The following is a 17,081-nucleotide window of genomic DNA, read 5'->3' as shown; positions in this document are numbered from 1 at the left end:
CAAATTAGCAATTTAAAAATCAAACGTTACCCCATCTAGAGGAAAGTCCGCAGCGAGACTAGAGCACCTGGGGCCTCATTTATAAAACTGTGCTTAGGATTCATGTCAAAAGGTTGCGTAAGCATGAAACCCAGGACGTGCGGACGCACAAAAATATTCTGATTTATAAAACAGTGCATACGCACGTCCCACGCCAGTTTTCCTTTATAAATCACAATCAACTCTAAATGTGGCGCACCTTTGCCAGCTTCATGTCCCGCCCACAGTTGCCTATAAATAGGCAGTGAAACACCCCTAATGAATATGCATTTCACGAAGACGACAATGGCAAACGCTGAAAAGAAGGCCAAGAAAAGGGATTTCAGCCATTTGATTGCCTCTGAAAAGCTACAGGTGTGGGAATTATCCTGATTGATTGTAAATGACGAACAGTTCTGCACAACGAATGTGATGATGACGATGATAATAATAATAATAATAATAATAATAATAATAATAATAATCATAATAATAATCATAATAATACGTTATTTGTCTAGCACCATTGAAAACACAGTTACAAAATGAAGAGATAAAACGAACAAAAATCCATGACAATAAACACATTATAAAACATAATATATGAATATGATAACAATATATGCACTCGTATCTGCCCAACTGACGCATTGTAAACGGTATCAGTGCAGCGTAATTTGTCCGACTGGTCACCATATTACTTATGAGAATACATTTAATAACATGAAGTATTGTTTAACAATTCATCTACATATTTGAGGGATTATTTTACAACAGCATCTCCGTTTATATTTATCATCCTAAATCATATTTTTTGGGCACTCCAGGGAGCATCAATCAAACAGCTGTTCGTTTATTCGTTGTAAGAGAGGCTTTTATCCGTTTTTGCAAATTAACTCTTCATATATGATACGTGAGAGGTAATATTTCGATTTATTTTACACAGTGGTATCTGTTGTGTATCATTTTCGACTTCTCTCGTCGCCAAATGTTGTGTTGCACTTAGGAAGTCCCGTATAGCGAGATTCAACAATACAACACTTTAAGAAGTATAACAGGGACAAAGCACGTCCTTACAGCAGCCATACCCAGCCACAACTCCCGGCAAATCTTTATACCTTTTTACATCCTACAGATATGTTTTCTGGCCTGATAGGATCCAGTGTCCCATCCACTTTTAGTGTATACCAGCTCTCCCCCACTTCTCTGACTATCTCCTCTGTCACAAAATTGCTCATCAGTTCGATCATCTCCTTTGTATTTCTGGGCTGGTGTAACGTGCATTCTGTGGAATTGTTTTTGTAATCTTTGTCAGTTCTGGATCTTTACGCATGGTGTACTCAAACAGAGACAAGAACAGTCCAATGGAGCCATGACCTCCTAGTATGCTGGCAAAACCAGCATTATCTCCAAGTAAGGGCAATTCATTCACCACTAAAAACTTGAGCATATCAATTACGGCTGACATGTAATGCCAGGTGTTCTGCATTCAGAACAGCGGAAATCTCGGTCCCCGTCTCTCTACATTTTACCAACTCCCTCCACATTACTTTACAGGCTAAATTCTCCTTTGAAGCTGCATGCTTATTTAAACCTTTGCTAGCTTCAATGGCATGTTTCCAGTAATTGAATCCCCTAACGGAGAACGTGTCACGTTTCAGGTCCGTCTCGGTCATGTTTTTCCGCAAACCTTGCGTTCCGCCTTTTCTCTCTCTCTCTCTCTCTTTCTGTCATTCACTCCCTAAGTGTTTCCATTTGTCTCTTTACTAAAACTACTACGCTAGATCAGGATTGGGTAGAGACTAACAAACTAATGATGTGTTCATGTTACCTTACGTTTCTCGTGCATGTCATTTACTAATTTACTAATGCTAGGGCAGGATAGGTTTATTACGAACGATTACTAATCTCCTTGTTAAACTTGTCATCCATCGCACCTGTTTTCCATTTCCTTGCTACGCTCTAACTAATTTTCTGCACCTGTCTACACCCGCATTTATAGCCCAGTCGCGCTACTGTTCACTGCGAAATTGTCTGCCTCTGTTTTCCACGCAACTCTTGAGCATTTACTGCTTTGATTACACGTTACGATCCAAGCCTGTTTACCGACCATAGTTTATTGATTTCTGTTTTGTGACCATCGTTTGTTTTTTGATTTCGTCCTCGCCTACCGTTTTTGTACTTTTGCCCCACTGATTGTTTCATGGTTTCGACTCCCGCTTCGCCCACGACTACGCCCCTGCCTGCCGTCCGCCTGTTCATCTGCCCCGCTGACAGCTCTCCTGCTACCGGACCTCCCTGCACGTCTACCGACTACGAGATTGCCTCTTCCCTCGGCACCGTGCTTTTTGTTTGTTTTATATTTGTTTGGCTGGATCTTCGTGTATGGACTTTGCTTGTGTTTACTACGCTCCTGGGACTCGTCCCGAATAAAGCCCTAACGGGACTTTATTTAACTATTGTTTCTGAGTCGTGCATTTTGGGTCCAACCCCCACCCACCCGTCTCAGAACGTTGCATCTGCATATTTGAAGCACTCAAGCCAGTCCTTGTTCCTATACCAGTGAGAAGAGAATGAGCGTTTTTTGGCCCCAAACATTCAAACTGGATATTTGTTCAAGACCGCTTGTTTAGGCTTGTCCGTGCCAAGGTCATCCACTGAAGATAATCCAAAAGTCCATTTTGAATGTAGCAAAACAAAAGCAATAGTTAGCCTAGACCTAGAGAAAAACCACTCGGCTCGAATACCAACTGAAATCCCGCGGTAACCGCTATAGCTACATTCAAAAAACTTTTTTTTCATTACCGGTTTGCACACACCATTGTTTTTCTATTTTAATGTCTTCATTTTTAAGAAATATGAAGTTAGTATATTTATTTTTTTCCATAATAATACTAATACTAGAATTAATAAAAAATAAATCATTTTCAAACTACATCAGTGGGCTGGGCGCCAATGGGGGGGGGTACAAAGTGCCGGCCCGTCAACTGCATATTTTGAAAACCCGAATTTGTATAAACACATGCAGAGGGTGAGTCAACATGTCAGTGAGCCCTTTTCAATGATAGGAAGGGATTGGAATGGTCTTGTAACAATGTTTTAACACAAAAAGCTTACCTATTGTACCTTTAAGGTTAACTTCCCAGGAGTGTTCAGTTGAATGAACAAGCAGAGGTTTCAAAATAAAGGTTTATTTTATTACATTTTCAGTGGAAAACAATGCATAATGCCTCTATTGATTTAAGGAAAATAGAACAAACAGTACAGCGAAGGCCACACACACAAGCATTTAAGACCATTGCAAATACACTCAGTGAGCACTTTATTAGGTATTTATTAGACACATTTTTTAGACTTCTACTGCTGTAGCCCATTCACTTAGAGTTATGATGCGTTGTGTGTTCAGATATGCTCTCCTGCATACCACTGTTGTAATGTGCGGTTATTTGCGTTACTCTCACCTTTCTGTCAGCTTTGACCAGTCTGGCCATTGTCCCGTTAACTGTCTCTCATTAACAAGGCGTTTCTGTCTGCAGAACTGCTGCTCGCTGGATTTTTTAATTTTTTTTTTTAACCATTCTTTGCATTCTGTTTCTTACATTTAGCTATATATTTAGCTTTTCTCAAAACAAAAAAAATTGATTAGCCCATATATTTGCGATGAAACTCTTCATTTGATGTCCATGAGCTCTTTGTTCATGATGTTTGTTGACAGGTTGATATGTTTAGGACATTTTACATTCATGTTTTTTGAGTAATCTAGATAAGTGTCTAGATATGTTTGACAAAAAAAAAATTAAAAATACAAATTTCTCTCATAGTTGATTCAGAAGCCTGGAGAGGACAATCCAGTTTTCACCCCACAAGACAATAAAGCCTGGCTCTTAGCCAAGATCTGGGTTCGGAACTCAGACTTCAACTACCATGAGCTGGTTTCTCATCTTCTCAGAACACATTTGATGGCGGAAATATTCTTCATTGCTAGCTACGATATGGCTGATCGACATCCACTATCAAGGGTATGTGCAATGTGCAATTCTATCTACTTATGTTAAAGGGGCCAAAGAGCTGGTCTAAATCTCCTAAATCTGATCATTGTCCTGATCCTTCACCAGATTAAGGGAGATCTGCATCCATCTTTATAGTGAAATAAAGACAGGGACAGGTATTGGATGGTATTTGATGATAGACTACAACTTATCCCTGCATCATAACCACACATTTGTGCACAACAAAAGGATTTAAGGTAGTAATCTCAATCAAATCAGACTGACTGTTGTCTAGTTGCAGTTTGTGTTGTATCTGATATTGTTTTTCATTGTAATTTTAGTCACTTTGTGGTGATATAAATACAGTTTACTTACTTCTTAAAAGTGGAAAAAATGAGAGTTAACCAGCTAGATAGCTAATACTTTGTTCATGATTATTATACATTTAATTTGTTTTCAATTAACAGAAGAAAAATTGTAAAGCTGACAAGTGAGCTCATATTATGAAGGCAGCAGCAAGCTGCCAATCCTGTAGCTTGTTTAGCTTGTTAATTTAGGCTAACAATACCATTGAAAATGGTATGGTGAAAATGGGTGGTGATCTGCTCCATAATCATATGCTCTATAATCTACTGGTTTCTACTGGTTTCTACAGGTTTACGTGCCTGATACGCGCTTACACGCTTCCTATTTGTGGTGTTGTGGTTTAATAAGACCAGAGCATATTGGTTATGTTTGAGTAAAGTGGGAGGTTAATATTACTTTGTGTTTCGAAAATCCAATATTATAAACAAGGCAAGGTGGATTTGTTTTTAAGGTGAAAATATTTGTTGCAGTTAGGGGACAGAGAAGGATTTTCTTCGTTGGTTAAGCACTCGGCTGCAAAACGATTAGATAATCCAACCAAACTCAAGGTTTTTTGGGGGGTTGTTTGCCCTCCTAGAAATCTTTACTGTTGGCTGGTAGTTTGCCTAGTCAAGTGTTAACATTGATTGTAATCCATTATTATTTATTTTAAGGATTCCAGATGAATTGTCGGTTGCATTTGGTCCTGCGAAATAAAATATTACCTAGGTAGTACAAAGGGTTCTTTTATTTTAAAGGTGAGTTAGCTCACCTTTGTTAAGAAGCAATGCTAAATTAGCTGATTATATTATTGATTTAGTGCATCTTTGTGCAGTAACGTAGCTAAATTCATGAAGTTAAGAGGCGTTGAATCTCTCCAGTTTTCTGCTACTAACTGTTCAGAGCCACCTCTCACTTTTTTAAGCTGTGGTGTCTCCATCTGGGCAGTCACTTTCTTGAGGGGAAAAGTTGCAGGGGGAATTCAGACCAGGCAGGGTGAGAAAAACAGGGGCAAAAAGGAATCTTGCACAGTGTGTTGCCCGCCTGCTGCCCAGGTAAACGATCTTGTGGGGTGCATGGACAAGCTCCTGGCCAGAGCAGGGAGGGATCCAGTTGTCATGGTCCACATTGGGAGCAGAACCTCCATGCTAGTCTTTCCTGAAATTGTACCTGTACCAAGTGCAAGCAGAGGGAAGAAGAACTTTATCAAGAGGTTTAACACATGGCTCTCTTGTAGGGGAGAGGGGTACAGGTTCATGGGGTATTTGGTACTCCTTTTGGTACATGAGGGAGCTGTACAAGCATGATGGGCTGCACCTGAACCGGAGGGGAACTTTTGCACTGGGTCAGCGTATTCCTACAGTAGCATGGATTATTTGAAAGACTTGGGGGGCAGGGAGGATAGAGAGTGAAGTTGGCAGGGAGGCACAGACAGAAGAAGTCAAGGCTACATGTAATGGTGAGAGCACAAATAAAATATGATTTATTAAAGCTTGACATTATTTTCCAAATTTTATTATTAAAATTTTAGTAATCAACATCGAAGTCGACATCCCAAATTATTGTTGCATTCATATTTCTATAATAATAAAAACTGTAACATAATAAAACCACAAAATGGTGATAATACAAATATAAACAATCACTATAAATCATCACAGTGGTATATTGTTATTTTATTGTTATTTTATCACTGCTATTAACAATCAGATTGCGATTGCGATTTACCCTTCTTAAACCAACAGTCAGACCTTCCCTATGCAGCTAATTGCCTCTGCTGCCTCTGCTTGCTTTCTTGCTTCTGCACAAATTAGACTCGCCCTCCACCACCCCAACTACCACCTGTTGTTTGGATCTGCTTCTAGGCACTAGTGAATTTTCTGGAGTGTGTGTAGGATTCGGAGTGGCGTTGCAGGGCACTATAGAGCTAGTAGAAAACCAAGGGAGCTTTTGTCTCAAGGTTAATGCTATTCTGCCTATACTGGCATGCAATAATTACAGTGACATGTAACTTCTCACACCTTTGAGAACATTGTGTTGGTCAGCTGAGTCTGTTGAGTGTTCAATGGATACATGCTTTTTTAGGTTGGTTACATATTGTATTTATCAACTGATATAGTATATTTGTATTTTCTATAGAGTATTTAGCTCTTGCAACAGTATAACATGCATTTCTGTGTTAACAGATTCTTCGTGCAACTGGTCGGTACACCTTACCAATCAATATTACTGCCAGAAACACCCTCATCAATAAAGGTGGATTCTTCGAGGAGGTCAGTATGAACTTGAACCTTAATTATCCAAGATAATCTTTTCCCTTTTTCTATTATAACATAAAATAATTATGAAAACAGGCCTTTAAGCATAGCAATGGTCACCTTTTTATTAATGCTAAAGTGTCCCGAATGCTTAATTTACCTAAAAGCTAGATTGTATCTTGCGCTATATCAAGCCTGGTCTGGAAACCAGAGTTTCTGCCTCCACAACATAACCTGGCACACTATTCCACACAGAGACCACTGACTACTCTATGAGCGATATCTGCTCAATATGTCAATGTCCTTGTTAAGGTCATTTATTTAAATGAAGAGCTGTGGTCCCAGCACTGATCCTTGTGGGAATCCACAATACCACAAGGATCAATTGTATGTAGACTATGTTAAGCTTTGTTGTTGGTGCTGGCAATATGAAGCTATAGCTAGATATCTAATCTAGCAAGACATAAATTAGCCACCAAGGTCCTGCTGAAAATATAACTGCAGTCACTCCAGATCACACCAAATATAACAGTTAGCTAGCTAACATTAGAGCAAGCGGTTACATTGCGCTAGAGCTACAGTCCGTGAGACTGTCTACAGTGGACAGTAATAGCCTACTGTCGGGTGTCATCTACTGCCTGCTCGCAATAACGATTCTCATGTCTGTTTATTACTAGAATGTTCAATTAGCATAATTTGTGTCAATTCGGGGCGAAATTTTGAATATGCATGAAATGAATGCATATTTCAGAATTTCCCACAGAATAAGTGATCTTGTGTCGGGATCTGTTGGATTTAAATAGAATTATTTCTGCACAATTAAAAATCTATGTTTTAGGCAAATTTTTTAAGGGTCTCCATAACGCAGAAATGGTGCAACATATCAATACCAAAATCAGTAGACGTTGCCATTGTAGTAGACCTGCGGAATGGCATTGAGATTGCTTTTGAAACTTGTGAGATATGGAGGTTCAAATCTTGCTATTTTGAATGGAAGTGCCAGCTAACCCAAACATATAGTGAGTGCGTACCCTAAGAATCCAGAAGAGCAAAGCAAGTGCCAATCCAGCAGTGCCAGAGTGCTGTGTTAAGATGCGGCCACCATAAGTTACTCTATAGGCGGCCACCATGGTGACTGTGTTGAACCATTTTTTCCCCCTTGAGTACTGTTTACAGAGTTTCATGTGTTAAAAGATGTACCCAGTAAACAATACCATATTTTAAAATTTTGCCCACGCAGTACACAGCCATGGGGAATGAGCATTGGGAGGTTTTAAAAAAAGCAACAGAGAAGATCACCTATGAGAGCCTCTGCCTGCCCGACAATGTGAAGCAGCGTGGCATCGACAAGCTGAAGAACTTTCACTACAGAGATGATGGCATGGACATCTGGGAAGCACTATATAAGTAAATTGCTTTATTGCATGGAGGATACATGTATTTTCTGTAGAGATGTTTCTGAATTTACAAATACTATTCATGCAAACCTGTTTACTTAATTGAATTATTATTAATATATACAGATTTGTTCGTGGAGTGGTGAATAGATGTTATAAAGATGACGAAGATATCCAGAAGGATCCAGAGCTCCAAGAAATGGTGATGTTCATATACAACTATGGATTTCTGCAGAAGTCAGGTAACCTCTTTCAAAATAACTTAAAAGTCCTGTCTACACTGCCAAATGGCAAGCTTTTAAAAAATGTGCAGCCTTAAATGTACCATTTAAATCCACCCACCGACATATATACACACACAAACACACACACACAAAAGACAAGTGAAGTAAAAACTCCCCAGTGGGATTTATAAAAAAAACTCTGATAAAAACTGATAATAAAAATTAAAAACTTCCTGCTAAGACAATATCATGAGGGAATCCACCCTATGATGGCCAATCTAGGTTGAGAGACATTTTGACAAGCAGATTATATAATAATTACATTATTATTTTTCATGGTCAGCCAACGGACATCCCACTACATTATTGAGCATCTCATTCATACAGACAGTTTAAATGAATTTGTAAGTTGCCTTGTTCAATAAGGGTGATCTCAAATATGGTAAATGGAAAATGGTTGGAATTTATATAGCGCCTTTATCCAAAGTGCTGTGCAATTGATGCTTTTCATTCAGACACTCACACAGCAACGGCGATTGCCTGCCATGCAAGGCACCGACCAGCTCGTCAGGAGCATTTAGGGGTTAGGTGTCTTGCTTAAGGACACTTCGACACTCCCCCCAGGCCGGGAATCAAACCGGCAACACTCCGACTGCCAGACCACAGCCAGTAATATTTTTGTCACCTCCTAGCATCCAATCAGAATCAATTATTTATCCAGACCATGGTATAAGAGACAATACATCTGTACGGTAATCTTGTTATTTATTGTGCTTGCTGAATGAATGGTATGAGTGCCATTTTGAAGGAATGCATTGACTGAGGTTGCTAGAGAGTGCGGGTCTTTGGATCTGTCAATCATTTCTGATGCCTTCTGTATTTTGTACAATATCATCTTTCCCAAAATGCTTATGATGCTGGACTTTTTGTCTTGCAGTGAGACTTATGTTCACTGAATTCCAATTAAGTTACTTCACAGAACCAGTAGACCATATCTCTTCCTGTTCACGGTGTTATAGTTCAGTCGCCCTAGTATTTGTCGAAGCTACTGAAAGTCAACCAAATGCCAATATATTTATTTAATGTTGGTTGTCTGTTGGTCATCAGATTGCCCCTCAAGCCTGAAAACAAGAGAAGAAGCCATTAAATACATCACCATGATTATGTTCACCTGCTCTGCCCAACATGCTGCTGTGAACCATGGGCAGGTACTGTATCCTCAAAGAAACATTCATGAATTGCCTCAAGAGAAACATTGTATAGCTTAAATCATAAGTCATTGTCATTTGCAATGTTTTTATTTTTGTCTTTAAAATGCTCTACCTCTCTTGTTGAAATTGTTGAAATCTCTTATATTCCATATAAGTTTCACAGTACAAGATGGATTTCAGCTTAGTTTCCTTTGTAACAGCAAATTCATAATACATACAGATTTTGTCCAGATAGGCAACTGAATATCTGTCCTTAATACATGCGTTCTGTTGACACTATCCAAGTCCACTATCCTGCTAAATGTCTTGTAATGTAATGTAATGTAATGAATATACTGTAGGCCAGGGCTGTCTAACCCTGTTCCTGGAGATCTACTGTTTTGTAGGTTTTTATTTCAACACTAATTTGACACCTGATTCTACTAAGGCGGCACGGATGTTGCAGTGGGTAGCACTGCCGCCTCACAGCAAGGAGGTCCTGGGTTCTCTGTGTGGAGTTTGCATGTTCTCCCCCTGTTTGCGTGGGTTTCCTCCGGGTACTCCGGTTTCCTCCCACAGTCCAAAGACATGCAGGTTAGGCTGATTGGAGAGTCTAAATTGCCCGTAGGTGTGAGTGTGTGAGTGAATGGTGTGTGTGCCCTGCGATGGACTGGCAACCTGTCCAGGGTGTATTCCTGCTTTTCGCCAAATGTATGCTGGGATAGGCTCCAGCCCCCCCGCGACCTTGTTCAGGGTAAGCGGGTTAGGATAATGAATGAATGATTCTACTGAATAGCAGCTCAATGTTTAGCTGTTGAGTGAGGTGTGCTTTGTTCGGGCTGGAGGGAAAACCTACAGGACGGTAGATCCCCGGGAACAGGGTTGGGCAGCCCTGCTGTCGGCCCTCATACTGCTACAGGAATTGCAGTCACACAATGGCTGTGCAATTGACATGCCAGTGCAATTCCCATGTGAGTTTTATTGCTTTTCCCTGTCATTATCAGTATGATATCTATGCCTGGATGCCAAATGGACCAACAACAATGAGGAAGCCTCCACCCAAGAACAAGGAGGTGACTGAAAAAGACATAATGGACACTCTTCCAGACATTACTACAACACTTGAGGCTATGAAAGTGGCTAGTTTCCTCAGCCAGGTTCCAAATGACTTTGTAAGTACTTGGAAATTTGCATTCCTTCAGAAATAATAAAAATTACTTGAATTATTTTGAGCATTAGAACTTTGAGGCATATCAGACCAAAAGTGAACTTCTTGGTCATGCACACCAGTGCTGGGTTTGATGTTCCTGCTGAAAAGGATGTCATACCAGTACCTATTGTACATTAAATATGGTATCTTTGATGTTATGGAGTTGTTTTGGATCTACTGTACTTGTCTTGGAGTTTTTTTGGTAAGCATGAACTCTAGGAAGCACCAAGATATTTTGGCCTAGTTTGAAGTTACTGAAGATTTCAAATATTCTCTGGAACAAATGGATGGAACCGAAAAAAAACGTGCTCAGAGAGCATTTATTTGGGCTTGTAGGGATGTAGACAAGTGTTCCCCTTCAAGCTCTGGCCCTCATTCCTGGTTACTTTCCCTACAGGTGCCACTTGGAGAGTACCCTGAGGAAGTTGCTTATGAAAGCCATATGAGAGATCCCCTCATGGAGTTCAAAAGCACACTGAAGGGAATTGGAGAGAAAATCAGGAAGAGGTCTGCCTGCCAAGAGTTCCCCTATGAGTATTTGGACCCTGCAGGGATGGAAAACAGCATCACTATCTAATGTATGTCTAAATGAGCTGTGTTTTGGTACAGACTGAACACATACCTTGACTGCTTTTGGTCCCCCTCCCATCTCTACCCAGTAATGCCACTACCTTTTGTCCTAATCCATACTTTTTTACTTGACTTGCATTGGTCATTTTTACTAGTTCTTCATTGATGTTTCTGCTGTGGAAATGCTGTTAGACATGGCTTACACTATTGCTTATATTGATAAGGTGAATGCGCTAATGTTTCTCCAAGAGTGTAAGTCACTATGGATAAGAGTCTCTGAAATGAATATGTAATTATGCTGGGGAGGAATTTTCTGTATGGCAACAAGACACATTTTGCATAGACCGTATCTTCATCTGGAACCATTTTTCATCTTCATAATGGATAATGTATACTGTAGTTGCTTATAACCTCTGGGGTTGCTTATACCTTCTATAATTCAGTAACTTGGGTGTTGGTACTTCATATTGTGTAAGGTTTTTAAGACATTTGCAAATACTTATCAACCAAGTATCATGTTCTCTTTGATATTATAAGCATGTGGTTTTGCAAACGGTATCAATGTAATTCAGTTGCTTTGCAAAATAACTTGTCATTAAATGTGTCTTCTTTACCCTGGATATGCCTCCTTTCTGACAAAGGTTAAATTCCTCATAGAATTTGACAAGTGTATTTGCATTATGTGATATTATTTTCACTGTCATTGTATTCCTAGATGGTAAGACCAATGTCATGCATTCTGATACTAATTATGATTTAAAGTGGATCTTTTGTGGATAAATTCAAGCTCAAGGTGTTTGTGTCTTTGAACAACTGTTGGCATGAGGGGCTACTGACTTCATTAATGAGTTTGTTTGAATTAGTCCTTCTCATGATTATATTTTTGCATTTCAAAAAGTCATGGAATTTTTAGTGGATTGGCAAATAGATTCATGACAAGTAGAATATAGGAACAAAATTATTTGATCATGTTTTGTTACTTATTTAAGTTATCCCCTTTGTTGAAATATCAGTCATCAAATTCGACAACATTAGCTCATTTATACCCACCTAATCATCCCCTACATCTGATTGGCAGCACTATCTCTGGTATCTCCCACCCACAAAGTTGTCACAGCAAGATAATTATATTCTCAGTTTAGCTGCATTGTGAAATAAGGGTAAAGAGTATACAGTGCTGTGAAATGCCTTCCATAGAGAATTCCATAACAGGTCTAAAACATTTTTTGTTATCACAGGAATTCTCCCACTTCCTGATTCTTTCCCCACACCTGATTGCAATTCCCCGCTCGTTACATGTGAATAACAACCCCTTTGTTAGTCTAGTTAGTCTGTTATCTGTCCCGACCATACTCTCCAGTGTTTATAACTGATTGATTTCTGTTACAAATCCGCCTGATTAATCTGCCAAGTTTACAATACAGACTCTTGAATCTTGTGGTCTTGCAACTGGGTCCTGTTATTCTGATACCTGACATTTTAGTTTTGCACTACTTCGACTTTATGAGGTCTCCAGCACATAATAAATGAGAATCTGAAACCAAACTCATTATGACTGTAAAAAGACTTGAGTCCCTCTATATTATACATTTAAGTAGTTTATCCATTTTTTATGTTAAGCTTTTAACAAGTTTGAAAACATTTGGCACGTCATAACAATCCTAACCAGTGTAGTGAAGTAGCGCAGCTGTCTGGCGAAGTACTGCTCTCTTCATCACCGCAACTTTCTGGATTCTTGGCCCATCTTTCTATTTCACCGCAAATCACACACCATAACAACTTAGCATTACCACATGCATTACCAGCTCCATTTCAAAGTTACTTGAAGCCAGAGTAACTGCATAGCCTACCAAGCACACAGCTCCTAAACAGCACGGAAATAATGAAAACAGACAGACACTCACAACAGCTTTATTTTGACTGAAAGTTGTCCCAAGCTGCAATTCATATCAGGCAGCTATCATTGCCTCCACGGACCTGGCTTCTTCAACACTGCTTCTTCAACACTGAAGTTCAACTGAAGTAGTTAGCTAGACATATTTCACTGTACCTTTATTTCTGAGTGATATACATTGTGTGAGTACTTTATTAGGTAGACCTGTACACCTGCTTGTTAATGCAAATATTTAATCAGTCAATCATGTGGCAGCAACTATATGCATAGGAGCATGGAGACATGGTCAAGAGGTTCAGCTGTTTTTCAGACCAAATGTCAGAATGGGGAAGAAATGTGATCTAAGTGATCTTGTGGAATCCATGGTCATTCCATGGTGCCACAAAGAATTGAGGCTGTTTTGAGAGCAAAGTGCTCATTGGCTTTCGAATGTATAAGTAAGGGTTTAAGTCTGGTCTTTGGCTGGGCCACTCAAGGACAGTCAAAGACTGGTCCTGAAGCAACTCCAGCATTGTCTTAGCTGTATGCTTCGGGTCATTGTCATGCTGGAAGGTGAACCATTGCCCCAGTCTGAGGTCACATGCACTCAGGTCAGGTTTTCTTCAAGGACCTGTCTGTATTTGGCTGCATTCATCCTTCCTTCAATTCTGACCAGTCTCCCTGTCCCTGCCTCTGAGAAGCACCCCCATAGCATAATGCTAACACCACCATGCTTTACTTTAGTGGTGCTATTACCCAGGTGGTGACAGTGCCTGGTGTTTGCTAGACATTGTGCATGGAGTTCTGCCCAAAGAGTTACATTTTCGTAATTTTTTCATCAGACCAGAGAATATTTTTCCTCTGATCCTGATTTCTCTGCATAATCAAAGCAAGTCTGCTGTTTGTACCATTACGATATGTTTATATATAAATGTGAGCTTCTGCAATACAACAAAAAGGAAACATCTATATGATGCCTACAGCTAATATACTTTCTATATTTGCCTTTAAACAACTGTTTTATCAATTACCTACCCTGCTGTACAAGTCCAATGATGATTGGTATGCTTTATCACTGTAAGTTTTTATCGAAAGACAAGCAAGGAGGACCGCACATTTGTGCCAATGTGCTTATTTATTAATGGCAACAAAAAAGCAGCTGAAGGAAAGTGGAGAATGGGACACAGAACGTAACTGGCTAGTTAAACAGCTACCTACAGTAAGCTACCTAGAGTCAGGAGTTTGTTTTTGAAAGTAGGGCTGGTCAGATACATATGTCAGGGTTTTTTTTTGATCCCAGTCTGTCACTGATTTCAAGTTCAAAATTGTGAAGAATGACCAATCACAGAAAATGGACCTTCTAACTTCCTTGACTATCACACAATTTCACAAGATATCTAACTACCTCTCAAGTATAAACTAGAAAGGTAAATCCCTATCATTTCTAACTAACATTGAAGTATTTCATGAATGGAATGAAACATTTCAACAAACACACTCTTTGATCACATTGCACTTTTAAAAAGATATTATTGGGCTGCTGCAGCCCTGCTCCTCCCCTGGTTCATTCCCAGGCTTTTGACACATGCTGGAGCTACAGATTCATCCACCCAACCGGCTGAATTGCATATTTCACGTCCCTCAATGTTGACTTTCTAGTTCAGCTGCTAGTTTAATACCTCAAATGTTACCATCTCTACCTACAGTATAGGCTGGTGGAGGATGGGCACATCCCTATAGCTGGGCTGGTATAGCGGGGACTTTTTTTCAAGGTTTTTCTTACCAGCAGGGAATTTTTCACCGCATGTCCCATTTGTGGGCTTTCCCTTCTGTTACTCTGTTAGGCGTCTTTGGGACAGTACTCTGTGAAAAGCACATAAAACACAAATAAAACTGAATTAGTGCAGTGCGCTCACACCATACTATTTTTCAAGCTGAAATGAAGAAACTGCAAACACAAATCACAAAGACAAGCTTACTATATCCTGTACCAGTCAAGCAAAGTGACCCATGGTTGCAGGATAATGATTTAACCCCCACTGGGAAATCAATTCACAACTGAAAGCAAAATGCAAAATACAGACCACACACATGAGTTCAAAAGCAGGAAAGAGGAAGTGTGGTAGCAGCAGCTGATAATCATGGATACATAAATGAAGTACAAACCCACACATCTTGCATAAACAGCATATCTGCTGATGACACACAAATATCCATTATTGGATATACATAGCAATACATTAAAAAGAATACATAAATTCTGGAAAAAAGACTTACCAGCCTCTGGTTGAGAGTTCATATCACAGTAGACAGGAAATGGGTTCCGTTCCTGCCCAGGTCCATCAGGCTCAATAATGTATGTTCCAGACTCAAGCATTCCAGAGTACAGTACACATGCACACACACATGTACACACACGCTCACACATGCTCACACATATGGCTCCAGCTGTGGTGTTAAACCATCACCATGTGGCAGTTCTGGGAAGACTAAACCATTGTGCAAATAATCCTACTAATTTCCAAGTAGAAAGCGACTGAAAAATATACCCTGGTTTAAGATACACAAAACATGGCAAATTAGACACTAACTAAAGTGAGGTGTGTTATTAAATTAAATGGCCTACAGGGTTGCCAACTCTCACACTTTTGTCATGAGATACAAGCTATCATGCTCTCACGCTACCCAAGCACATATAAAAATAAAATGACAAATACAAAGACCAAACCAGAAAGAACGCCGCATCCTCATTATTACCCTCATACCCAAATTATCTAGATCATCTATCAGTTTAAGATACTGCCATCAGGACTGGAGGCTGCATTTTTCCCACTACCAAAAGCAACACTAGTCTTCCAATATTTATGCCTGGCTTGGATGTCATACGTAGGTCTCAGAAGTCGTGTTGTCAGCTTGCATGTTTTAGATCATGAGCTGATCCCTTCTTTCACCACACTTTGGTAGAGGTTAAACTTGGTTTCATCAGTCCATAAAACTTTGTTCCAGAACTTTTGTGGGTCATCTCTGTAAATTCAAATTGTAATCTTGCCTTCCCATTCTTACTGCTGAGTAGTTTGCATCTTGTGGTATAGCCTTTATATTGCTGTCTAATTTGAATGGTTGATTGAGATACCTTTACCCCTGCCCTGTGAAGATTGTTTGTGATGTCACTGACAGATGTTTTGGGTTTTTTCTTCACAGCTCTCACAATAATGTCTGTTGCTCAGTACACCAGCGGTTTCTTTCCTTTTCAGGACATTCCAAGTTGTTGTACAAGCTATCAATGCTTGTGCAATGGATTTACCCTGTTTAAGCTTCAAAATGGCTTGCTTTGCTCCAAAAGACAGCTCTCTATTCTTCATGTTGGTTTATCTTTTCCAACACAAATGGAGTCTTCATAGGACAAGGCTAAAACCAACAGCAGACATTAAGAACAATTTATCGTTCAAGCAATCAATCAAACAGGACATATCTGGGCAACAAGAAACACCTGTCAGTCACATGTTCCAATGCTTTTGGGTGGTCTGATACAAAAGGTGATATGTTCTAAGTTGTTGAATACATTTAGATAAAAACAAAAGCTAAAATTCAGATCTGTCATCTCATGCACATCTTCAGTTTATAGCAAAAACAACATAATTAACCTGTTACACAAATCTGACTAGAAAAAACACATTCCAAAGACTGTCCTGCCTCTGCTGTGTATATATAGGTGTTTCAGTGGAATTATGCAATTAACTAAAACAATGGTCATGGAACTTTCACAGCTGAAAAAGAAGAAGGGAACTATGTCCAAACCCACAATGTACTTAAAAACCCCTTCTCAGTATAAACTCATGTACTATAAATCCCAAAAGCTCAAAGGCAGACACAGCCACGAGAAGGGTCCACTAGTGCATATAATCTTAATATCCACCACAAACAACCTAGGCTTAAGGATAGATAGAATTTATGCACATTTTTTTAATGTTAGGATTTTAAAAAAGAATTACCCAACATTTGTTGAT

General features: G+C 39.5%; 1 protein-coding gene across 1 annotated transcript in view; it reads left to right on the top strand.

Moving 5' to 3' along the window:
* Nucleotides 1-11,683, top strand: part of LOC133125836 (polyunsaturated fatty acid 5-lipoxygenase-like) — a 32,562-nt gene extending 20,879 nt beyond the window's left edge. Inside the window, exons 11-17 of the mRNA XM_061237512.1 lie at nucleotides 3,840-4,037; nucleotides 6,539-6,625; nucleotides 7,851-8,017; nucleotides 8,134-8,249; nucleotides 9,339-9,439; nucleotides 10,426-10,593; nucleotides 11,029-11,683. Coding sequence (XP_061093496.1) covers nucleotides 3,840-4,037; nucleotides 6,539-6,625; nucleotides 7,851-8,017; nucleotides 8,134-8,249; nucleotides 9,339-9,439; nucleotides 10,426-10,593; nucleotides 11,029-11,208 — 1,017 coding nt within the window. The 3' untranslated portion in view covers nucleotides 11,209-11,683. The remainder of the gene's footprint in view (nucleotides 1-3,839; nucleotides 4,038-6,538; nucleotides 6,626-7,850; nucleotides 8,018-8,133; nucleotides 8,250-9,338; nucleotides 9,440-10,425; nucleotides 10,594-11,028) is intronic.
* The last annotated feature ends 5,398 nt before the right edge of the window (nucleotides 11,684-17,081 follow it).

This window comes from Conger conger, chromosome 4 (assembly GCF_963514075.1).
Source record: "Conger conger chromosome 4, fConCon1.1, whole genome shotgun sequence".
NCBI classification, from domain to species: Eukaryota; Metazoa; Chordata; class Actinopteri; order Anguilliformes; family Congridae; genus Conger; species Conger conger.
This window is presented reverse-complemented; position numbering and strand designations above follow the sequence as displayed.